This window comes from Heterodontus francisci, chromosome 9 (genome assembly GCF_036365525.1).
Source record: "Heterodontus francisci isolate sHetFra1 chromosome 9, sHetFra1.hap1, whole genome shotgun sequence".
Classification (NCBI taxonomy): domain Eukaryota; kingdom Metazoa; phylum Chordata; class Chondrichthyes; order Heterodontiformes; family Heterodontidae; genus Heterodontus; species Heterodontus francisci.
The window spans coordinates 90,774,419-90,799,622 of NC_090379.1; the positions used below are offsets into that span (position 1 = coordinate 90,774,419).

General features: G+C 44.0%; 1 protein-coding gene across 1 annotated transcript in view; it reads right to left on the minus strand.

Annotated features, from left to right (window-relative positions):
* fntb (farnesyltransferase, CAAX box, subunit beta) overlaps positions 1–25,204 on the minus strand; it is a 153,369-nt gene that overhangs the window by 14,666 nt on the left and 113,499 nt on the right. Inside the window, exon 9 of the mRNA XM_068039475.1 lies at positions 928–1,060. Within this exon, the coding sequence (XP_067895576.1) occupies positions 928–1,060 (133 nt within the window). The remainder of the gene's footprint in view (positions 1–927; positions 1,061–25,204) is intronic.

Below are 25,204 nucleotides of genomic sequence, written 5' to 3' on the forward strand. Positions count from 1 at the left end.
CTACTCAAATCTTCATCCTTACTTCTGCTGCCTCCAGACTTGACTATTCAAATGCCTTCCTAATCAGTCTCCTATTCTCCACCCTCCATAAACCTCAGTTCATCCAATACTCTACTGCCCATATTCTATCTCACACCAAGTCCCGCTCAACCGTCACCCTGTCCTCATGGACATCCACAAGTCCTGATCCCCCCCATGCCTCAACTTTCAAATTTGAATCCCTTCACGGCTTTTCCCCTTCCAATTTCTGTAATCTCCTTGAGCCCAGCAATTCCCTCACCCTCTCCCTTTTCCCCACCACTGAGGTCTTTAACTGCCCCAGTCCCATTCTCTGGAATTATCTCCCTAACTACCTTCAAGGCCCACCTTCAAACCCACCTCTTTAACCAAGCTTTTGATCGCACCTCCATATTTGTCCTTTGGCTTTCCATACACCTATGTAAAGCGCCTTGGTATTTTTTTAAATATTAAAGGTGCTGTATATGTGCAAGTCTTGTTGTTTCACTTACAATGTCTCAGCAGTGAATTAAGTTACGAGCCAATTTTTAAAAATCTCTGAACAGGTATGTTCAGTTCACAATTCTATTTCCAGCAAGTATCAAACCTTGGACTTGGCGCAAGTTTGTGGTTAACTCTGGACAAAAAACAATGCTAAAGTCTTAAGTATTTACATGATAAAACTGCTGTTCTTCCAGATGACCTATACAGTGAACTGGAGAACACTGCCACCAAAGTGGAAACGTGCAAAAAAGAATTTACAGCAAGCCTGCTCCATAATTTCAATAGATAAAGCCCAAGTTCTCTTGGCTGATGGTTTTGAAAACCAATATTTGCTCTATTTGTCAATTTGAGTATTAACTGCAGTATATGGAAGCGTGACATGATAATTAGCATGCAGCATTATTTACCAAATGCTTTTACACTCACCATCTGCATGTAGTGCACGGTGCAGAAGTGGTAAGAGTCCAGCTTGCCAGAATGAGTAACAACCATCCACCAACTTGTTGCACCGACCTTGAAATCCACCTTCAAACCGCATCTGCCGACTTGTCACCCAGCGCTGAAACAGAATGCCATTGTGTAGAATATCAAGGTAGCACTGTTCTCACAAAATCATTATAGCTTCCCAAAGTTTAAATTATTTTTAAACAGATCCCAACATTTACCCAATATACTGTTGTCAGCCTATCCATTATCGCCTAACACCAATTTTATAGGCACAAGTACATCTATGCTTTAGTCAGAACCCTCCTCAGCTCCCTATAGAAGGGTAAAGTAATCATACACTTTCATAATGCAAAGAGCCCATATGTTGCAAAATTAGTTCATTCTCATTATAGTGAAGTGAGAATTCAGGACTAACTTTCAACCTACCAGCTCTTTCTCCACCACCTCCCCCCCCCCATCCCCCTCACAAAAAACAACACAAAACTGCTGCGTAAATTAATTGCTCTTATTTTTTATTACCTGGATACGCCTGAACCTTATGGTTTGGATTTTAACTGTGAGATGTGCTGGGAGTGGGAGTGGGAAAGGGAAGGAAGCAGTAGCACGTGGAAAGAGTAAAAGTAAGTGCAGCACGTCAGTCAGTGGCGTTTTAACCCAGTCATTGATTAACACATTATTTCCAGGTTTGCTGACCAATTAGATTGAACGGGCATGATGGTGACCTGCATAAGGAGATTTTAATTCCAGTATTTGGAGAGGCATTGTAAACATAGAATTTCATGGATTCTGCAGTTGGAGCAGGACACAAGGAAATAACAGAATGGAGTGCACACATTCAAAGGTTGTGCCTCTCCGGATGTGATGCTGGGGGCTGTAAGGACCTGCAGGGAGACATTGTTCCCTATTGGACGAAGGGATAAGCTTAGGTGTGACTGGAGGTAGTGGAGGTCAGCAGCAGGGGTGTGGTACAATGCCCCTGGAATCAATGACAAACACAGTTTAATGACCTCAGCAAGACAGGAAAGGTGAGTACAGTGGCACATTCAACTACTGATGTGTGTATCATGCCAACCCCTTCACTCTGCTTTCTCAAGCCTATTCCAGCATATCACTCCTCACACCAACTTATTTTGTAGATGCACCCATCCTTCTCTGTCTGTGCACATTCACACATCCCCATCTGTCCATCCACCACTGTCATTCACCCTCATCTTGATGCAATGCCATGCCTCCCCCCTCATAGTCACCCTCAACAAATGCTCGCCATCCATTCGTTCTACACATGCCATACCCTCATTCATAGGTCTATTCTTTCCCTCCTTGCAGAAGAGAGCACAGCAAACAAGAGGCAGAGAACTGGAGGTGGCCTTCCAGCCAACTCACAGCTGTGGAGGAGACACCGCTGGACATCAGTGGAGTCTCAGCATACTTTGCCAGCTAACTAGAGTCATAGAGATATACAGCACAGAAACAGGCCGTTCGGCCCATCGTGTCTGTGCCGGCCATCAAGCACCTAACTATTCTAGTCCCATTTTCCAGCACTTGGTCCGTAGCCTTGTATGCTATGGCGTTTCAAGTGCTCATCTAAATACTTCTTAAATGTTGTGAGGGTTCCTGCCTCTACCACCCCTTCAGGCAGTGCATTCCAGATTCCAACCACCCTCTGGGTGAAATGTTTTTTCCTCAAATCCCCTCTAAACCTCCTGGCCCTTACCTTAAACCTATGCCCCCTGGTTATTGACCCCTCCACTAAAGGGAAAAAGTTTATTCCTCTCTAACCTCTCATGGCCCTCATAATTATGTATACCTCAAATCAGGTCCCCCCTCAGCCTTCTCTGCTCTAAGGAAAACAACCCTAACCTATCCAGTCTCTCTTCATAGCTGAAATGCTCCAGCCCAGGCAACATCCTGGTGAATCTCCTCTGTACCCTCTCCAGTGCAATCACATCCTTCCTATAGTGTGGTGCCCAGAACTGTACACAATACTCCAGCTGTGGCCGAACTAGCATTTTATACAGCTCTTTCATAACCTCCCTGCTCTTATATTCAATGCCTCGGCTAATAAAGGCAAGTATCCCATATGCCTTCCTAACCACCTTATCTACCTGTGCTTCTGCCTTCAGTGATCTATGGACAAGTACACCAAGGTCCCTCTGACCCTCTGTACTTCCTAGGCTTCTACCATCCATTGTATATTCCCTTCCCTTGTTAGTCTTCCCAAAGTGCATCACCTCACACTTCTCAAGATTAAATTCCATCTGCCACAGCTCCGCCCATCTTACCAGCCCATCTATATCTCCCTGTAATCTAAGCCTTTCATCCTCACTAGTTATGACACCACTAATTTTCGCAAAGTTACTGATCATACCTCCTATAGTCACATATAAATCATTAATGTACACTACAAACAGCAAGGGTCCCAGCACCGATCCTTGTGGTACACCACTGGCCACAGGATTCCAATCGCAAAAACAACCCTCGACCATGACCCTCTGTTTCCTGCCACTAAGCCAATTTTGGATCCAATTTGCCAAATTGTCCTGGATCCCATGGGCTCTTACCTTCTTAACCAATCTCCCATGCGGGACCTTATCAAAAGCCTTACTGAAGTCCATGTAGACTACATCAACTGCTTTACCCTCACCTACACATCTAGTCACCTCCTCAAAAAATTCAATCAAGTTAGTTAGACACAATCTCCCCTGACAAAGCCGTGCTGACTATCCCTGATTAATCCCTGCCTCTCCAAGTGGAGATTAATCCTGTCCCTCAGAATTTTTTCCAATAGTTTCCCAACCACTGATGTTAGACTTACCGGCCTGTAATTACCCGGTCTATCCCTGCTACCCTTCTTGAATAATGGTACCACATTCGCTGTACTCCAGTTCTCTGGCACCTCTCCCGTGGCCAGACTGGATTTGAAAATTTGTGTTAGAGCCACTGCTATCTCCTCCCTTTCCTCACATAACAGCCAGGGATACATCTCACCTGGGCCTGGGGATTTATCCACTTTTAAGCCCACTAAAACATCTAATGCTTTCTCCCTTTCAATGTTAATATGTTCAAGTATATCACAATTCCCTTCCCTGATCTCTACACCTATATCGTCATTCTCCACGGTGAACACAGATGAAAAGTAATCATTTAAAACCTCACCTATGTCCTCTGGCTCCACACACAGATTGCCACTTTGGGCCCAAATGGGCCCTACTCTTTCCCTGGTTATCCTCTTGCCCTTAATATACTTATAAAACCCCTTTTCTTGCTTTATCTTGCCCGCCTATGTTTTTTCATGTCCCCGCTTTGCTCTCCTAATCACTTTTTTTTTTTAAGTACCCCCCTACACTTTCTATACTCCTCCAATGCATCCGCTGTTTTCAGTGCTCCAAATCTGCCATAAGCCTCCTTTTTTTTCCTGATCCAATCCTCTATATCCCTTGACATCCAGGGTTCCCTGGACTTGATGGTCTTACCCTTCACCTTAACGGGTACATGTTTGCTCTGAACCCTCACTATTTCCTCTTTGAATGACTCCCACTGGCCTGATGTAGACTTTCCTACAAGTAGCTGCTCCCAGTCCACTTTGGCCAGATCCTGTTTTATCAAATTGAAATTGGTCTTCCCCCAATTCAGTACCTTTATTTCTGGCCCATCTTTGTCCTTTTCCATAACTACCTTAAATCTTAGAGTTATGGTCGCTATCCCCAAAATGCTCCCCCACTGCCACTTCTACCACTTGTCCAGCTTCATTCCCTAGGATTAGGTCCAGTACTGCCCCTTCTCTTGTAGGACTTTCTACGTACTGGCTCAAAAAGCTCTCCTGTATGCATTTTAAGAATTCCTCCCGCTTTAAGCCTTTGTCCCATTTGATATGAGGTAAGTTGAAATCCCCTACTATTATTACCCTATTATTTTGACACCTCTCTGAGATTTGCCTGCATATCTGTTCCTCTATCTCTCCCTGACTGTTTGGAGGCCTGTAGTACATGCCCAGCCAAGTGACTGCCCCCTTTTTGGTGACAGAATTAAATATTGGACAGCCACATGGCATACAACACTTGCTCAAATTGACTTGATGTCAGCAGCAAGTAGAATATGATCATTTGCATACTGATCAGTTAAAACATTCTTAATTTGACAGTTCCATTCATGTCTTTAATCTCCCATAGGGCTTTCAGGTATCCTGTAGGAGGAGGACGACAACGATCACTCCTCAGAGGTGGCCACTGACTCTGAGGGTGCACAGTCATAGGGCTCATGTAGACCATGTACCAGCTCAGATATTCAAACTTCAGTGACTCACACATCATAAGTGAGCAAGAGCATACAGTGGAGATGGACAGCAATGGAGAGTCCGCTTCAGAGGCCGCAAGATGCTCAGAGGTCTGCTCAGCTGGACACAGACGCTGCACTTCGGAGGCTGTCAAAGAGGATACTTCTGGAGCAGAAGGAAATAATGCATAGTATATTGGCAGGCTTTTCAGCTGCACTGTCCACACTTAGAAAGACTGGAGGAGTCATCTCAAGCACGAGTGGCATGATGTCAAAGGCCTTTGTGATGATACCTTCATCAACATAAAGAGTGGCCACCTGCATAGAATGGGGCAATCAAACGAGCACAAGCAGGCCCTCACCAATGGCTTGCAGACGATGAATATGACCTTAAATAGGGTTCATGAAACCCTCGCCTTGGCCATTCATCACCTCGCTGATCTGCAGCAAAGTACTCTCCAGCTCATGGCTAACAGGGAAGTGCTTGTGGGCCATGAGAGGGATGGTGGTGGAAAGGGACGCCGAAGTGGGGACTGGGCTCAAAGCTTTTCCACTTCTCATCTGTTTCCCCCACCTCAGTCAGAGTCCCACATGCTGCCTGGTGTCCGATGGCCGAGTCTGCCCCTGGAGTAGTCTTTGGCGGGCTCCAAAACCCAGAAGTCATCGGCCAGTCGCATCTTAGCAGTCACAACAGGGATCTAAGCAGGCTGCCTTTACCTCTACTGAAGCCACAGGGGTTGCACCATGCAGGAAAAGGATGAGTTTGTTTTGCACAATGGTGTGTTACACAATGTTAGAAAGTTAAGTTTCAGTTTAATTTCTGAGCCACATAAAAAGTATTTGTTTTCACCACTTTCCCATGTTGTCCATTTTTGGTTGCTTCCTGGCAAGTGGTCTTTTCACTTGTGATGAATGGTAAGACATGAACTGAAGCCGAGCAATGGGAGGGCAGCTGTGAAAGGGATGCCTAGTTGTTTGCAGGACTGCTTTGTGTTGGGGGAAGGGGAAGTGGCTTATACGTGTGGCTGTCAGATGGGTGAACTGGTCGAACCTGAGTGAACCTAAGGGCATCCCGGGCAGCAATTTGCCCGTTGCTGGTGACTTAGCCGCATCATATTCAGCCTCCTCCTCAGAATTGCTTGAAGAGGTTCTGTGGTCTGTACCTTATTCCTCCTGCAGGTCCAAACCTTGCTGCAGCATGCAGCAAATCATGACCATTCTGCAGACCCTGGGTTATGCATATTGAAGGGGGCCTCCAGATTTGTCCAGGCACCTGAAGCACATCTTCAGCATGCTGATGGCTTGCTCAATGATCTGGTTGTCAAATGACTTTCATTTCATTGCTCCTGGGTCTCATTGGTTGGGTTTCTCACGGGTGTCATTAGTCACGTTTTAAGTGGGTATCCCTTGACACCACGCAGCCAGCTGGCAAGTCTGCTTCAAAGAACAACAAAGAACAAAGAACAGTACAGCACAGGAACAGGCCATTCGGCCCTGCAAGCCTGCGCCGATCTTGATGCCTTCAAGGTGCAAAGAGATTTGGAAGGGTGCACTGCTGCACGACGAAATCATGGCAGGTGCCTGGGAATCTTGCGTACACCTCCATAAACATCTGTGGTTTCACATCAGCAGCACATTAATGGAGTGGAAGCCTTTGCAGTTGACGAAATCTGCTGGGTGATCTATTGGTGCCTTAATTATTTGAGGCCCTGAACCTGCGGGAAGCCAGCTAGAGCCACAAACCCGAGCTCCCCTCACTCTGACTGGTATCATTCATGCAAATTTGGCATAATTGCCTGCCCTGATAATCAAGTCATCGGTTACCTATCTTATGCAGCTGACTGAGATCCAGCAAATGTTTCTGACAGAGCCCTGGAATGAGCCAGAAGGAAAGAAGCTGGGGGTGATGGTGACTTTGACAGCCACTGGTAAAGTGTTGCCACCAGGGCCAGTTGGCAGCAGGTCTTTTTCCAGCAGACTGCAAATGTTTGCCATCACCTGACTTGACACCCTGGCCCTCCTGAGACACTAGTGTCAAGGAAGCTTATCCTCTGCCTTTACACCCTGTCTTGTGGGTATGGCCTCCTGTGAGCTGTACCTCTCTGGTAATCTCCTCTATCCTATGGAGTGGCAGCTCTTTGAGGAGCAGTCTATTGCTGCTTCTGCTGTTGGTGCTCTGCTGCTCCTGTTAATGCTGCTGGTCATCTTAGTCCTCATCTGAGTAAAACAGCATAAAGGGCACCCATACTGATCTGACAGATCACAGCTCCAAACATTAGAGATTAGACAAACCAATCTCTGAAGTTGTGGAAGTGACCTCCCAGAACAAGTACTGTGAACAAAGCCTTTCACACAATTAGGTAAGAAATCTGCTGTAAGATTTCGTGCTTATTGGCATCTTTCCCTGTCATGTCTTCAGCTTCCTCAATTGCCACTGTGTTCTTGCCTTGCTTTCACTGCCAGGTTTCAGGAAGCCCAGGAAACCCATGCACCCAGAGTAAAATTCAAAAGCCATGTTAATACTGTTCTAATTGAGCAATTAACATATTAGAATTGGCAACCGGCCTCTCCTGAGGGGTTGCTCTCATGCGCCGCCTGACATGGTATCGATTTCTGTGCTTTTAACTCCCAACCTGCTTCCAAACCCATGCACTCCTTCAAGTTAAAATTCATTTCTGTGTACCTCAACTTTGCTAGTTCGCAGGGCAACTTAAGTTAATTTCACAATAATTTTTTTGGATCTGTAAGTCTGTTTGGCTCTCCTTTCTCATTTATTATCCAATCTGCATACATCAACAATCACAACACATTCTTAATCAACAACAGTAAATTGCATTTAAACTAACCAGAGACAACAAAACGCTCAATTCCGGATGGATTACATCACCCATGTTAAAAGTTCAAGAACAGATAGCAGAGGCATGATTACATAAAAATTCATTGAAAAAGGGAACAGTGTCTGAGGACTGGTGGACAGCTAAAGTTATTCCTATATTTAAAAAGGAAGCTAGAACAAGGCCAGGCAACTATAGACCAGTTATCTTAATGTTGATAGTAGGAAGGATAAGGTAATATTTACTCACAAAATGGAATAGAAAAACATCTAGAAACCAAAAATTTAAGAATAGTCAGCATGGATATCAACCTTATTGAATTCTTTGAAGTAACAGAGAAAGTAGAGAAGGGCAATGTAATAGATATTTGGATTTTCAAAAGACATGCACAAAGTACCACCTTGTAGACTCATGAGTAAGGCCAAAGCAGGTGAAGTTAGGGGACAAGTAGCAAAATGGCTAGCACGTTGCCGACAAAACAGAAAAGAGACAGTAGGGGTTAAGGGTAGCTCTTCAGACCAGCAATGGGTGGGAAGTGGTGTTTCACAAAGATTGGTGCTGGGACCATTGTTGTTCACCATTTACATCAAATATTTAAACTTGGGAATCAAAATTTGCGGATTACATCAAATTGAGAGGTATAGTGAATAGCGAGGCAGACTGTGACAAATTCAAGAAGACATGAGTAAATTTGGTGAATGGGAATGTAATTGGCAAATGAATTTCAATATGGTCAAGGTAGTGTAGGCGGTGGCGTAGTGGTATTATCACTGGACTAATAACCCAGAGACCCAGGGTATTTCTCTGGGGACATGGGTTCGAATCCCACCACAGCAGAAGATGGAATTTGAATTTAATTAATAAATCTGGAATTAAAAGCTAGTCCAATGATGGCCATGAAACCATTGTCAATTGTTGTAAAAACCCATCTGGTTCACTAATATCCTTGAGGGAAGGAAATCTGCTGTCCTTACCTGGTCTGGCCTACATGTGACTCCAGACCCACAGCAATGTGGTTAACTCTTATATGCCCTCTGAAATGGCCTAGCAAGCCACTCAGTTGTACCTAACCGCTACGAAGTTAATAAAAAGGAATGAAACCGGACAGACCACCCAGCATCGACCTAGGCACCGGAAATGACAAAGGCAAACCCAGCCCTGTTGACCCTGCAAATTCCTCCTTACTAACATTTGGGGGCTTGTGCCAAAGTTGGGAGAGCTGTCCCACAGACTAGTCAAGCAACAGCCTGACACAGTCATACTCACGGAATCATACCTTACAGACAATGTCCCATCGGCAGGACAGACCCAGCAGAGGTGGTGGTACAGTGGTATACAGTAGGGAGGGAGTTGCCCTGGGAGTCCTCAACATCGACTCCAGACCCCATGAAGTCTCATGGCATCAGGTCAAACATGGGCAAGGTAACCTCCTACTGATTACCACCTACCGTCCTCCCTCAGCTGATGACTCAGTACTCCACCATGTTGAACAGCACTTGGAGGAAGCACTGAGGGTGGCAAGGGCACAAAATGTACTCTGGGTGGGGGACTTCAATGTCCATCACCAAGAGTGGCTCGATAGCACCACTACTGACCAAGCTGGCCGAGTCCTAAAGGACATAGCTGCTCGCCTGGGTCTGCGGCAGGTGGTGGGGGAACCAACACGAGGGAAAAACATACTTGACCTCGTCCTCACCAATCTGCCTGCTGCAGGTGCTTCTGTCCATGACTGCATTGGTAGGAGTGACCACCGTACAGTCCTTATCGAGACGAAGTCTCGCCTTCACATTGAGGATACCGTCCATCGTGTTGTGTGGCACTATCACAGTGCTAAATGGGATAGATTTCGAACAGATCTAGCAATGCAAAAATGGGCATCCATGAGGCGCTGTGGGCCATCAGCAGCAGCAGAATTGTACTCAACCACAATCTGTAACCTCAGGGCCGGCATATCCCCCACTCTACCATTACCATCAAGCCAGGAGACCAAACCTGGTTCAATGAAGAGTGCAGGAGGGCATGCCAGGAGCAGCACGAGGCATACCTCAAAATGAGGTGTCAACTTGGTGAAGCAACAACACTGGACTACCTGCGTGCCAAACTGCGTAATTAGCACGCGATAGACAGAGCTAAGTGATCCCATAACCAACGGATCAGATCTAAGCTCTGCACTCCTGTCACATCCAGCTGTGAATGGTGGAGGACAATTAAACAACTAACTGGAGGAGGTGGCTCCACAAATATACCCATCTTCAATGATGGGGGAGCCCAGCACATCAGTGCGAAAGATAAGGCTGAAGCATTTGCAACAATCTTCAGCCAGAAGTGCCGAGTTGATGATCCATCTCGGCCTCCTCCTGAAGTCCCCAGCATCACAGATGCCAGACTTCAGCCAATTCGATTCACTCCGCATGACATCAAGAAACGACTGGAGGCACTGGATACTGCAAAAGCTATGGGCCCTGACAATATTCCAGCAACAGTACTGAAGACCTGTGCTCCAGAACTTGCCGCGCCCCTAGCCAAGCTGTTCCAGTATTGCTACAACACTGGCATCTACCCTGCAATGTGGAAAATTGCCCAGGTATGTCCTGTACACAAAAAGCAGGACAAATCCAACCCGGCCAATTACTGCCCCATCAGCCTACTCTCTATCATCAGTAAAGTGATGGAAGGCATCATCAACAGTGCCATCAAGCAGCACTTGCTGAGCAATAACCTGTTCAGTGATGCTCAGTTTGGGTTCCGCCAGGGCCACTCAGCTCCTGACCTCATTACAGCCTTGGTTCAAACATGGACAAAAGGGCTGAACTCAAGAGGTGAGGTGAGAGTGACTGCCCTTGACATCAAGGCAACAATTGACAGAGTATGGCATCAAGGAGCCCTAGCAAAACTGAGGTCAATGGGAATCAGGGGGAAAACCCTCCGCTGGCTGGAGTCATACCTAACGCAAAGGAAGATGGTTGTGGTTGTTGGAGGTCAATCATCTGAGCTCCAGGACATCACTGCAGGAGTTCCTCCGGGTAGTGTCCTAGGCCCAATCATCTTCAGCTGCTTCATCAATGACCTTCCTTCAATCATAAGGTCAGAAGTGGGGATGTTCGCGGATGATTGCACAATGTTCAATATACCCATCTGTAAAGTTTGAACAGGCTGGGGCTCTTTTCCCTAAAAAAAAAAGAGGTTAAGTGACTCCTCAGATACTGATGCAGTCCGTGCAGAAATGCAGCAAGACCTGGACAATATCCAGGCTTGGGCTGAGAAGTGGCAAGTAACATTCGCACCACACAAGTGCCAGGCAATGATCATCTCCAACAAGAGGGAATCTAACCATTTCCCCTTGACATTCAACAGCATTACCATCGCTGAATCCCCCACTATCAACATCCTAGGGGTTACCATTGACCAGAAACTGAACTGGAGTAGCCATATAAATACTGTGGCTACAAGAGCAGATCAGAGGCGAGGAATCTTGAGGCGAGTAAATCACCTCATGACTCCCCAAAGCCTGTCCACCTTCTACAAGGCACAAATCAGGGGTGTGTTGGAATACTCTCCACTTGCCTGGATGGGTGCAGCTCCAACAACACTCAAGAAGCTCGACACCATCCAGGACAAAGCAGCCCGCTTGATTGGCACCCCATCTACAAACATTCACTCCCTCCACCACCGACGCACAGTGGCAGCAAAGTGTACCATCTACAAGATGCACTGCAGCAATGCACCAAAGCTCCTTTGACAGCACCTTCCAAACCCGCAACCTCTACCAACTAGAAGGACAAGGTGGGCAAATACATGGGAACACCACCACCTGCAAGTTCCCCTCCAAGTCACACACCATCCTGACTCGGAACTACATCGCCGTTCCTTCACTGTCACTGGGTCAAAATCCTGGAACTCCCTTCCTAACAGCACTGTGGGTATACCTACCCCAAATGGACTGCAGAGGTTCAAGAAGGCAGCTCACCACCACCTTCTCAAGGGCAATTAGGGATGGGCAATAAATGCTGGCCTGGCCAGCATTGCCCACATCCCATGAATGAATTTTAAAAAAGGTGAGGCGGTGCATTTTGGTACGAAGAATAAGGAGAGCACATACTGGTTGGATAGTGTATAAAGGGGATAGAGGAACAAAGGGACTTAGGGGTACAGGTATACAAATCATTAAAATTAGCGATGCAGGTTAAGAAAGCCATAGAAAATGCAAACAAAGTACTGGGGTTCATTTCTAGAGGGACAGAACTGAAAAGCAGAGAAGTTATGTACTTGTGTAGAACCTTGTCTAGACGGCAATGAGGTACTGTGCACAGTTCTGGTCTCCATATTACAAAAAGGATATGGGGCACTGGAGAAGGTGCAAAAGGATTGACAAGGCTGATATCTGAACTGAGAAATTATACCCATCTGTAAAGTTTGAACAGGCTGGGGCTCTTTTCCCGAAAAAAAAAAGAGGTTAAGGGGCGAGGTGATAGAGGTGTTTAAAATTATGAAGAAATTTGATAAAAGGCCATAATCCTTTTGTGACATTTTGCTGAAGCTGCGTATTTCACCTATCACAGTTCCCACCTTCACCTTCAAACTCAGTTGGCAAAACACAAGAACAGCAACGAGTATATAAAAACAATTCACCTTGCAGCCTTGTGCACATTTTATAAATGACATAGCTCCTTCATGTTTCAGACCCTCAAACTGAGTATGTTATACTCCACTTCCTCCAATGTCTAGCTAGGTAGTTACGAAGTGCCAGTATGCTGTGACACACTCAATCAGGCTTCTGCCAGACCAGAAAACTTTCTATAAGTTTATATTCACTTCATTTGTAATTTATAGCTTGTCAATATTTTAAATTTAAAAATGTTTTATCTGATTTTCTTGATAGCTTTACTTCTATTTATGGGGGAAGGTGAGAAATGCACAAAGCTGTTTAATGCACAGCTATCAACTTCAAAGGGAGTATCTGACAGTATTTGTGTACATTCCTTGGTTTTTGCATCAACAAATAAGCAAACAAAAATAATGATTATTATTCACTAGGCTATGAATCTATGACCTTTGGCAACTGACTTATAAGAACATAAGACATAGGAATAGGAGTAGGCCCCTCAAGCTTCAACATTCAATAATATCATGGCTGATCTTACAACTCAAATCTACTGTTGTGCCCTATTCCCATATCCCTCTGGTCCCTTCGTGTCTACAAATCTATCAGTTTCAGTCTTGAACAAACTCATCGCCTGAACAACCATAGCACTCTGGGATAGAGAATTTCAAAGATTCACAATTCTAAGTGACAACGTTTTTCATCTCAGTCCTAAATGGCTGACTCCTTATCCTGATACCATGACCCGTAGATCAAGTCTCTGCAGCCAGAGTAAACAACCTCTCAGCATCTTCACTGTCAAACCCACTAAGAACTTCATAAATTTCAATGAGATCAACTTTCATTTTTCTAAACTCCAGAGAATATAGGTTCAATCTACTCAATCTCTCCTCATAATAGAACCGCTCAAGAATGAATCTAGTAAACCTTCATTGCACCTCCTCTATGGCAAATATATCCTTCCTTAGATAAGGAGATTAAAATTATACACAGTACTCCTGATGTCGTCGTTGTCATCTTCTTCTTCATAGGCAGTCTCTCGGGAACCAGGTGACTTTCTTCCACTCCAGGGTTGTGGGTCCTTAGGTGACTGAATAGTCCAATTCTGGATCTGCACACTCTGCCACAGGTGGGGCAGATGTTGTCTCATGACGCGAGTGGATGGGATGCTCGAATTTCCGAATGGTCCTTCCATTGTTTGTGCTTGGTCACTGCCTGGGCATGCCGATGTTGTTTGAACTGGTTGGCACCTTCTCAGACGCTTCTTCTCCAGGCAAGAGATTCCCACGAATCAGTGGAGATGTCACATTTTTTCAAGGAGGCTTTAAAGACATCCTTGTAGAACTTCCTCTGCCCTCCTGTTAACCTCTTGCCATGACGGAGCCCAGAATAGAAAGCTTGTTTTGGGAGTCTTGTGTCAGGCATGCGACGATGTGGCCCACCCAACATAACTGACTAGCCCTGACCAGTGTTTTGGTACTGGGGATGTTGGCCTCAGAAAGGACACGGATATTGGAGCACCTGTCCTGCCACTGAATTTGCAGGATCTTGCAGAGGCACCGCTGGTGATATATCTCCAGGACTTTGAGATGTCTGCCATATAGTGTCCGTGCTTCTGACACGGCCCTGTAGACCATGAGCTTAGTAGACAATGACCTCGGCACAATGCAAGCCTGACATGAGACTGAAAAGGCCATCCGACAGCTAAAAAATAATAAGGCTGCCGGCATAGACGGAATTCCCGCCGAAATTCTAAAACACAGTGGAGAGGCACTCTTGACATGAATACATGGACTAGTCTTCCTCATTTGGAAGGAGGAGAGCAAGTTAGGGGATCTCCGAGACACCGTAATTGTGACCATCTTCAAAAAAGGCGACAAGACCAACTGCGGTACTCCAGATGTGGTCTCACCAAAGCCCTATAAAATTGCAGCACGACTTCCTTGCCCTTCTACTTCAACCCCCTTGCAATAAAGGTGAACATACCATCTGCCTTCCTAATTGCTTGCTGTACCTTCATGTTAACTTTCTGTGATTCACGAACAAGGACACCCAAATCCCTCTGCATACCAAATTTCCTTATCCCACATCTTTACCTTTCACACATTATATTCCATCTACCACCTTCTGATCCACACACTTAAACTGTCTAGCCTTTTGCATCATTTCTGAGTTCTCCTCACAGCTTAACTTTCCCACCTAGTTTGTAAAATCAGCAAATTGGATACATACATACAATCCCCTCATCTAAGTCATTGCTATAGATTGTAAACAGCTGGGGCCCAAGCATTGATTCTTGTGGAACCCCACTAGTTACAATCTGCCAACCTGAAAATGACCTGTTTATGACCCCAGGGGATCTTGCATGCAAGACTCTTGCAATATGGCTGTGATATGAAGTATACAAGTTGTCTGGCATCCAAAGGCCACATGGTTACCCAAGAAAAGCTGACTTTCAACATCTTGGGATGTTTTACTACATTAAAAGTGTAATATAAATGCAAGTTTTTGTTGTTGAGGTTGTTCAGTGGTTTCATTCAAGAAATGTTTCATGGTGCATTATAGCTTTATTTAATTATGAATGCTTTCTCTCTGTCTTTACTTGTGTCAGCTTGAATCAAAGAGAAGAGAGACAGTGCTGGGAATAGAGTCTTTGGTGCTCAGTTCCCTTTTACTGTATCACTATATGGGCCAGAGGCTGAAAAGAGAACTCTGTAGGTTGCCCTTCTCTCATAAAAACTTCTCATCAAAGTCACTTGGTCCAAGATAGGAAAGGGATAAAAGGGGGAGGGGTGGCAGTATTGATTAAGGACAGCATTGCAGTGCTGGAGAAAAAGGATATCCCAGAGGGGTCAAGGACAGAATCAATTTGGCGAGAGCCAAGGAACAAAAACAGTGCGGTTACATTGCTCAGTGTAATCTATAGGCCACCAACTAGTGGGAAGGATGTCGAGGAACAAACTTGCAAGGAAATCACAGAGAGGTGCAAAAATTATAGGGAGACTTTAATTATCCAAACATAGACTGGGATAGTAGTAGCGTAAAGGCAGTGAGGGGCAAGGGTTCCTGGAGTGTGTTCAGGAAAATTTTCTACAGCAGTAGGTTGCTAGTCCAAGAAAGGAGGCACTGCTAGACCTAGTTTTTGGGAATGAGGTGGGCCAAGTGGATCAAGTGTCAGTAGGAGAACATTTAGAGGACAGTGATCATTGTATCATAAGGTTTAGGCCAACTATGGAAAAGGACAAAGAACAAACCAGAGTAAGAATAAGTAACCAAGTTCAATGGAGTAAGAACGGATCTGGGATGAATAAACTGGAATCAAAGGTTGGCAAAAAAAATGGTAAGTGAACAATGGGCTGCCTTCAAAGAAGATATGGTTTGGGCACAGTCAAGATATGTTCCCTGGAAGGGGAAAGGTAGGGTAAACAATTCCAGAGCCCCCGGATGACAGAAGAAATAGAGATTAAGATAAAGAAAAAGTGTGCTTACAACAGATGCCAGGTAGAAAATACTATTAAGAACCAAGCTGAATATAGAAGGTTCAGAGGGGAAGTGATATAGCAAATAAGAGAAGCAAAGACAGAGTATGAAAAGCGACAGGCAGCTAACATCAAAAGGAATCCCAAAGGTTTCTATAGGCCTATAATAGTGAAAAGGTGGTAAAAGAAGAGTGGGGCCGATTAAGGACCAAAAAGGGGATTTGCGCATGGAGGCAGAGGGCATAGCTGAGGTATCAAATGAATACTTTGCATCTGTCTTTACTAAGGAAGAAGATGCAACCCCAGACAATGGTGAAAGAGGAGGTAATTCAAACACAAGAAGGGTTTAAAATTGATCAGAAGGAGGTATTGGATAGGCTGTCTGTACTTAAAGTGGATAATGCACCAGGACCGGATAAGATGCATCCAAGGATACTGAGGGAAGAGAGAGTGGAAATTGCGGAATCACTCGCCATAATTTTTCAGTCTTCCTTAGACTCGGGTGTGGTGCCAGAAGACTGGAGAATTGCAAACGCTACACCCTTGTTCAAAAAAGGATGTAAACATAAGCCCAGCAACTACAGACCGGTCAGTTTAACTTCAGTGGTGGGGAAACTTGTAGAAAGAATAATTTGGGACAAAATTAATAGTCACATGGACAATGCAGGTTAATTAAAGAAAGCCAGCTTGGATTTCTTAAGGGAAAATCATGTTTACCTAACTTGCTGGAGTTTTTTTGAAGAGATAACAGAGAGGGTTGATGAGGGCAATGCAGTTGATATGGTGTACATGGACTTCCAAAAGACGTTTGATACAGTGCCGCACAACTGACTTTCGAGCAAAGTTATAGCTCATGGAATAAACGGGACACAAGCAACATGGATATGGAATTATCCGAGTGCAGGAAACAAAGAGTAGTGGTTAATGGATGTTTTCTGGGCTGGAGGAAGGTTTGTAGTGGAGTTCCACTATACAAACTGGGTGGTTTTATTTTAATAAAAAAAAGTCAACAGATGAAACGCTCCACCGAACAGCTTGTTTGTGATATCTTTGCCAATTAGATACTTAAACACTTCATGAAGAAAGGATTCATTTTCCAGGAAGAAAGTCAGCCTGTCTCTGGACAAGCACAAAAACTTGCAGTTATCTTCAGCCACCTGAAATTTTTCTCATTTATGAATCTGAGTTGATCCGAAGTCAGGAGAGTCGATGAAAGAAGTGGGGTCAGTGTTGGGACCCTTGCATTTCCTGATATATATATTAATGACCTAGACCTTGGTGTACAGGGCACAATTTCAAAGTTTGCTGATAATACAAAACTTGGAAGCATGATGAATTGTGAGGAAGATAGTGTAGAACTTCAAAAGGACATAGACAAGTTGGTGGAATGGGCAGACAGGTGGCAGATGAAGTTCAATGTGGAAAAACGTGAAGCGATACATTTTGGCAGGAATACACCTGGGTGTATATGTGCATAAGTCACTGAAGGTGGTAGGGCAGATTGAGAGAATGGTTAATAAAGCATACCGTATCCTGGGCTTTATTAATAGGGGCATAGAGTACAAGAGCAAGGAGGTTATCTTAAACTTGTATAAGACATTAGTTTGATCTCGGCTGGAGTATTGTGTCCAGTTCCGGGCACTGCGCTACAGGAAGGATATGCCGACGTTAGAGGGGGTGAAGAAAAGATTCATGAGAATGGTTCCAGGGATGAGAAACTTCAGTTATGAAGATAGATTGGAGAAGTTGGGACTGTTTTCCTTGGAGGAGAGAGTGCTGAGAGGAGATTTTTTTTTTTTATAGAGGTATTCAAAATCATGAAGAGTCTGGACATAGTAGATAGGGAGAAACTGTTTCCACTCGTGAAAAGATCGAAAACGAGAGGGCACAGATTTAAAATAATTGGTAAAAGAAGCAAAAGCAACATGAGAAAAAACTTTTTCACGCAGCGATTGATTAAGGTCTAGAATGCACTGCCTGAGAGTGTGGTGGAGACAGGTTCAATTGAAATATTCAAAAGGGAATTAGACTGTTATATGAAAAGGAAGAATGTGCAGGGTTACGGGGAGAAGGGGCTAGGTAAATTGCTCATTCGGAAAGCCGATGCAGACACGATGGCCCAAAAGGCCTCCTCTTGCGCTGTAGTAATTCTGTGATTGTGAAGTTTGTTGTGAAAGTGCTTCCATTTTTTTTTTTGTGTGTTTTGCAAACTCGTGTTTAAGAATTTTGGAAATTGATCCATTTGGAAGGTTGAAGAGATTCCATAGATGCCGGACTTTTTTTTTTAAAAAGGTCACTGGAAGGACTTTGGGACTTTGCTTAAAAACACACTGACTGGAAGTCACTTGTCCTCAGCTAAGTAAACAACAGGAGTCTTCTGACTAGAGGAATTGTTTACAGAGAAGTGACATGTCAAGATTTATGGTGGTCAAGAGTTGGTTTCGTTTTGGATAGTGTTTTGGTTCAGTTGGGGGTAAGCCTGCTAAGAGAGAAACCATCAGCTCATCCTTTTTCCACCTCTGAGAAACCCTGAGAATCCAGTGTGATAGCTGAAACCCCTGATGCTGTGATTCTCTTGGAAAGCCTGCCAGACCAATCCTCGATGTTGCCTGCAAGGAACTGCTCCAAAAAGATCCCAGTGACAGCCGTCTATGCGTATTTGGATGTCAGAATAAGGAACCACCTGGGAACATACCAGATCTTATCCTTTTTCTTCAAAAATTAACAAGTATATGGCCAAAGTATTTTTTTTTGTCTTTTTTGTAAAGAGATCTCTGCAGAGAAAATTTCTTTATTTTTTCTTTAACTGGTGTGTGCGCGCATGGATGAGTATGTTAATTTGGAAGGGAACTTTCAAATTTCAACCTGAGTGTTAATAAGCTTTGCATCTTTACTGCAGAAGTTTTGTTTTATAATAAATTAATAATTTTGTTGTTTATTAAAGAAAGCTGGTTGGTGAATTTTATTCTGAAACTAAAATAGATAAATTGGCAGTATTGGTAACTGGGTAAAACATTTGAATGTATGTTTTGACCCATGGAGAAGCAGAACTAGAGAAACTAGTGGAACTCCTCCAGCCTTAGTCGCAACATATATTTGGGGGCTCTGTGCAAGCTAACCCAAAGCTGACGATGTGCAACTGTAAGTGGAGTAATAATGATCGAAACGGGGAAAAGGAAAACACCAGGTTTCTTGTACATTAGAGTAAAAGTTTACACTACAGGAATGGCTTTGTCAGTTGCTCCAACCTTTCTGGAGACGGAGGATTTAAGCCTGTGTGATTTGCAAATCTTAACCAAGGCCAGGCTAAAAGCATTGGCAGAAAAATTGGAGTTCGAGTTAAAACCATGGGCTAAGAAAGCAGACATAATTGAGGTAATAGCACAGCATTTGAAATTGGAAGAAGTAAAAGGCAATCCAGATGGTAATTGATCTGAATTAGCTAGAATTCAGTTGCAGATGAAGCAGCTTGAACAGGAAAATGAAATGAAAAAAACTGAACTTGAAAGAGAAAAAAGAAATGAGAAAACTTGGAACTAGAATTTCAAAGGGAGCAAGCAGAGTGGCAGGAGAAAGAGAAAAAGAAGAAAGGGAGCAAGAAAGGATATTCCAATTAAAAAGGCTAGAACTGGAAAAAAAAACGGTGGCCTAGACCCTGAAGAAAATTCTGATGAGTTAAGACCTAATTCCAACCCAGGACCCAACGGAGAACTGTTTAAATTTGTGCAAGTCCTCCCGAAGTTTGGGAATGGGATGTGGAGGCATTTTTCATTTCTTTTGAAAAGATAGCTAGACAGATGAAGTGGCCGAAGGAAAATTGAACACTGCTCATGCAACGCAGGTAGATGGGCAGAGCTCACAAAGTTTATGCTTATGCTTTCTGAGGACGCTTCTGCAGATCATGAGATGGCAAAAAAGGCTATTCTCACCGCTTATGAGTCAGCCCCTGAAGCTTGAAGGCAGAAATTTCAGAACCTGTCAGGTGAATGTAAAAGATCCCATTGAACTATTTTGCAAATCCTCAGTGCCTTGGCCAATATTTATTCCTCAATTAACATCACATAAAAACAGATTATCTGGTGATTACTACATTGGTAGGGATCACTGTGAAGCGGAGCGGGAGGAGGGTGAAGCGGAGCGGGAGGAGGGTGAAGCGGAGCGGGAGGAGGGTGAAGCAGACTGATATCACTGAAGTGAGAGAGAAAAAGAAAAATCAAACGGTGACATCACAGGAAGGCTGCTCAGTTGATTGGCTCGTGATTATTGTAGTTTTGCTTCCTTTTTTCCAAAGTTAAGAAATTAGTCTCAGGAACTGGCAAATTAAAAATTCAAATTTTTTTTTTAAAAAGAAGGGTTAGCTTCCCTATTTTTAAGGGATGCCAAGAGAAGGGAAATGAGTCACTGCTGAGTCTTTGCTTTTATTTTTTAAGTGGTAAGATTTTTAGTAGTAGCAAGGTTTCTTAGGAGAAATGTTTATTATCGAATAGATAGACGAATGGCAGGGTTGCTGCGACCTCTAGAGTACACATGCTGTGTCCTAGATAACCATATGTACAGGAAGTGTCATCAGTTGCAGCAGCTCGAGCTCTGGGTTTCAGAGCTTGAATAAAGCTGGTGTCACTGCGGTGCATCCGTGAGGTTGAGCGCTTCTTGAATACCAAGTTTATAGATGTGGTCACCCCGCAGCTTACAAATATGCATGGAGAGAGCGAATGGGTGACCAGAGAGTCAAGAAGAAACAGGCAGGTAGTGCTGGAGTCCTGAGTGCATCTCACTCTCCAACCAGTTCCAAATACTGATGAAAGTGATGGTTCATCTGGGGAGTGCAGCCAGAGCCAAGTCCATGGCACCACGGTTAGCTTAGCTACACAGATGGGGCACAAAGAAGACTGGAAGAACAATAGTGATAGGAGATTCGATAGTCAGGGCAATAGACGGGAATTTCTGTGGCTGCAGATATGAATCCAGGACAGTATCTTCCGTCCCTGGTGCCAGGGTCAAAAATGTCACTGAATGGCTGCAGAGCACCCTGAGGGGGGAGTGTGTACAGATGGCAGTCACGGTCCACATTGGTACCAATGACATAGGCAGAAAGAGGGATGTAGTCCTGCAGTCAGAATTTAGTGAGCTAGGTAGGAAATTAGCAAGCAGGACTTCAAAGGTAGTAATCTCCAGTTTACTCCCAGAACCATGCGCAAGTGAGTATAGAAATAGGAGGATAGAGCAGATGGATGCGTGGCTGGAAAGATGGTGCAGGAGGAAAGGCTTTAGATTCCTGGGGCACCTGGATCAGCTCTGGGGAGATGGGACCTGTACAGGCCGAACTGGCTGCACCTAAACAGAGCCAGGACCGATTTGCTGGCAGGGTGATTTGCTAGTGCAATTGGGTCTTGCAGGGATGTGGGAACCAGGAGGAAATATCAGAGAGGAATATCAAGATGGACAGAATACTGGGAGAGAGTACTAGAGTAGGAAATAGTAAGTTATCAGGTGGGGTGAGAGTAAGGGAGAAAATAATAAAGTCTAAATTAGAGTTACTGTGCATGCATGAAATGCGCAGAGTGTGGTAAATAATATTGGTGAGTTACAGGCACAGATTGCTATGTGGAAATATGATGTTGTGGCTGTAACAGAGACCTGGCACAAAGGGCAAGACTAGGTATGAAATATTCCTGGATACAGGTGTTCACAAAAGATAGGGAAGGAAAGGGGGAGGTGGTGCCAGTATTGAGAACATTGCTGTGCTAGAGAGAGAGGATGTCCCAAAGGGGATAAGGACAGAATCTATTTGGCTAGAGCTAAGGAACAAAATAGGTTTAATTACATTGCTCGGTGTAGTCCATAGGCCACCAACTTCTTTTTCATATAACAGTCTAATTCCCTTTTTAATGCTTCAATTCAACCTGCCTCCACCACACTTTCGGGCAATGCATTCCAGACCTTAAGCACTCGCTAAGTGAAAAAGTTTTTCCTCATGTCGCTTTTGCTTCTCTACCCATTACTTTAAATCTGTGCCCTCTCATTCTCGATCCTTTTATGAGTGGGAACAATTTCTCCCTATCTACCTTGTAAACATGGGTACAAACCTGGCTGAGTGACAGAAAATAGAGAGTAGTGGTTAATGGATGTTTTTCGGACTAGAGGAAGATTTGCAGTGGAGTTCCCCAAGAGTTGCCCTTCCTGACATATATTAATGACCTAGACCCTGGTGTACAGGGCACAATTTCAAAATGTGCAGATTATATTAAACTTGTGACATTGTGAACTGTGAGGAGGATGGTGTAGAACTTCAAAAAGACAGGTTGGTGGAATGGGCAGACAAGTAGCAGATGAAATTTAATGCAGAGAAGTTGAAGTGATTTATTTTGGTAGGAAGAATACAGAGAGACAACATAAAATAAAGGGTACAATTCTAAAGGGGGTGCAGGAGCAGAGGGATCTGGGTGTATATGTGTATAAGTCATTGAAAGTGGCAGGACAGGTCGAGAGTGTGGTTAATAAAACATACAACATGCTCGGATTTATTAATCGGGGCATAGAGTAAAAAAGCAAGAATGTTATGTTAAAATTTGTATAAAACACTGGTTGGGCCTCAACTGGAGCATTGCGTACAGTTCTGGGCACGACACTTGAGAAAAAATATGAAGGTGTTAGAAAGAGTGCAGAAAAGATTCATGAGAATGGTTGCAGGGATGAGCAACTTCAGTTACATGGTTAATTGGAGAAGTTGGATCTGTTTTCCTTGGAGAAGAGAAGGTTGAGAGGAGATTTGATAGAGGTGTTCAAAATCATGAGGGGTCTGGACAGAGTAGATGGGGAAAAACAGTTCCCATTGATGGAAGGATCAAGAACAAAAAGGCACAGATTTAAGGTAATTGGCAAAAGAAGCAATGGCGACATGAGGAAAAACTTTTTCACACAGCGAGTGGTTAGGATCTGGAATGTACTGCCTGAGAGTGTGGTGGAGGCAGGTTCAATCGGGACATTCAAAAGGGAATTCGCTTATCTGAAAAGGAAGCATGTGCATGGCTATGGGGAGAAGGTGGGGGAATGGCACTAGGTAAACTACTCCTTTGGAGAGCCAGCGCAGACATGACAGGCCAAATGACCTTCTTCTGTGCTGTAACAATTCTGTGATTCTGCTGTTTCTGGGAACTTGCTGTGCACAAATTATCTGCTGCATTTCCTACAACAGTGACTACACTTCAAAAGTACTGCACTGGTTGTTAAGTGCTTTCCTGGAGTGGACTTGAACCCTGAACCTTGAGAATCAGAGGTGAGAGTAATACCAACTGAGCCACAGCTGACGTTACATCAAAACAGCAAGTTGATGTAAATGGTTGTTTCAGACTGGAGGATAGTACAGGGTGGTGTTTCCCAAGGTTTAGTGGTAGAACCACTGTTTTTACAGACCAAAATTTCAAAATTTGCCAATGATACCAAACTTGTAGGCGTAGCAGTGAGGATGATACCAATCGACTGCAACAGGACATAGATAGGTTAGAAGAATAGGCAGACAAGTGGCAGTGGAATTTAAAACAGAGAAGTGTGATGTGATGCATTTTGGCAGAAGGGATATGGAGAGTCAATATAGACTTAATGACACAGTTCTAGATTTTGCAGGAATAGAGGGACCTGATCCCTGAAGGTGGCAGGACATATCGAGAGACTAGTTAGCAAAGCTTATGGGATCTTGGGTTTCATAAGTAGAGGTATTGAGAACAAAAGCAGGGAAGTTAAGCTGAACCTTTATAAAGTTCTGGTAAGACCACAACTAGAGTATTGCATCCAGTTCTGGTCACCACACTTAAGGAAGGATGTGAGGGTCCCTGAAAGAGTGCAGAGGAGATTTACCAGAATGGTTCCAGGGATGAGGGATTTTAGCTACAAGGTTAGGTTGGAAAAGCTGGGGCTGTTCTACTTGGAACAAAGGAGATTGCGGGGAGATTTGATATAAGTGTACAAGATTAAGATAGGTTCAGATAAGGTAGACAAAAAAAAAAGCTGTTCCTATTTTGCACATGGTACGAGGACTTGGGGACACGGATTGAAGGTTTTGGGCAAGAGATGCAGGGGATTGTGAGGAAGAACTTTTTTTAAAAACAGCGAGTAGTAATGACTTGGAACTCTCTGCCTATGAGGGTGGTGTAAAGGGAGACAATCAATGATTTCAAAAGGAAATTGGATGGGCACTTGAAGGAAATAAACTTGCAGATCTATGGGGATAGAGTGGGGTGAATGGGACTGACTGGATTGCTCTACAGTCAGAATGGACTTGATGGGCCTACTGTGCCGTAATGACTCTATGACTTAATATGAGCCACACGTTCTGGTAATAGGGCCAATAAGCATCCCAGTTCATTCTTCAGTTACCCTCCAACTCTCTCTCAGTAACTTCCCTCCCAGATTGCCGAAACGCAGGAGCTCTACACTATTGTGGGAGATGGCCAGGGTCGCCCTTAGGGAACGCATCATGTTCTTTATCTGCCAAAGTGAGGTTGTAAACCCAGAGGAATCTGATACAAAATATAAAGGTACGGAACAGAGAGCACCAAAAGGGGAGCGGTTACATTTTTGGTTCCTTTCTAACCTTGTTATTCGATATTATTTTGGCTCTCTTGACTTACATCACTTGTGGGTGAGCTCCAACTCCCCATACCTTTGACAGCGTCTACCTTTGCCTTGCCATCTAGTTAGGCTTTCAGTAATGTGCCTGGGAAACGAACAGCAAACTCTGTTTGGTAATTGCTTTTAGCTGCTGAATTTATTCTGTGCCTCTAAGATTTCACTCCAGGTTTCGAAAGTAGTAGGGCATCACATCAGACCTAGTTTTAAGTTAAAAATATCAAGTGAATTTATTTTACAAAAGATAAATAAGCAAGTAAGTAATCATATCATACAGTCATGTACTGACAGACATTCTTCCACCTGCTTCCTTGAATGGACAAAAATCTTCAAAAACTGAGTTTTGAAATTACATTGTTTATTTTCATTGAATTTCTCCACTGTAGGAGCCCCGTTGATCTGAATTTTTCCCTGGCAATTTCAAATAATTTATTTCCTTCTCAGAT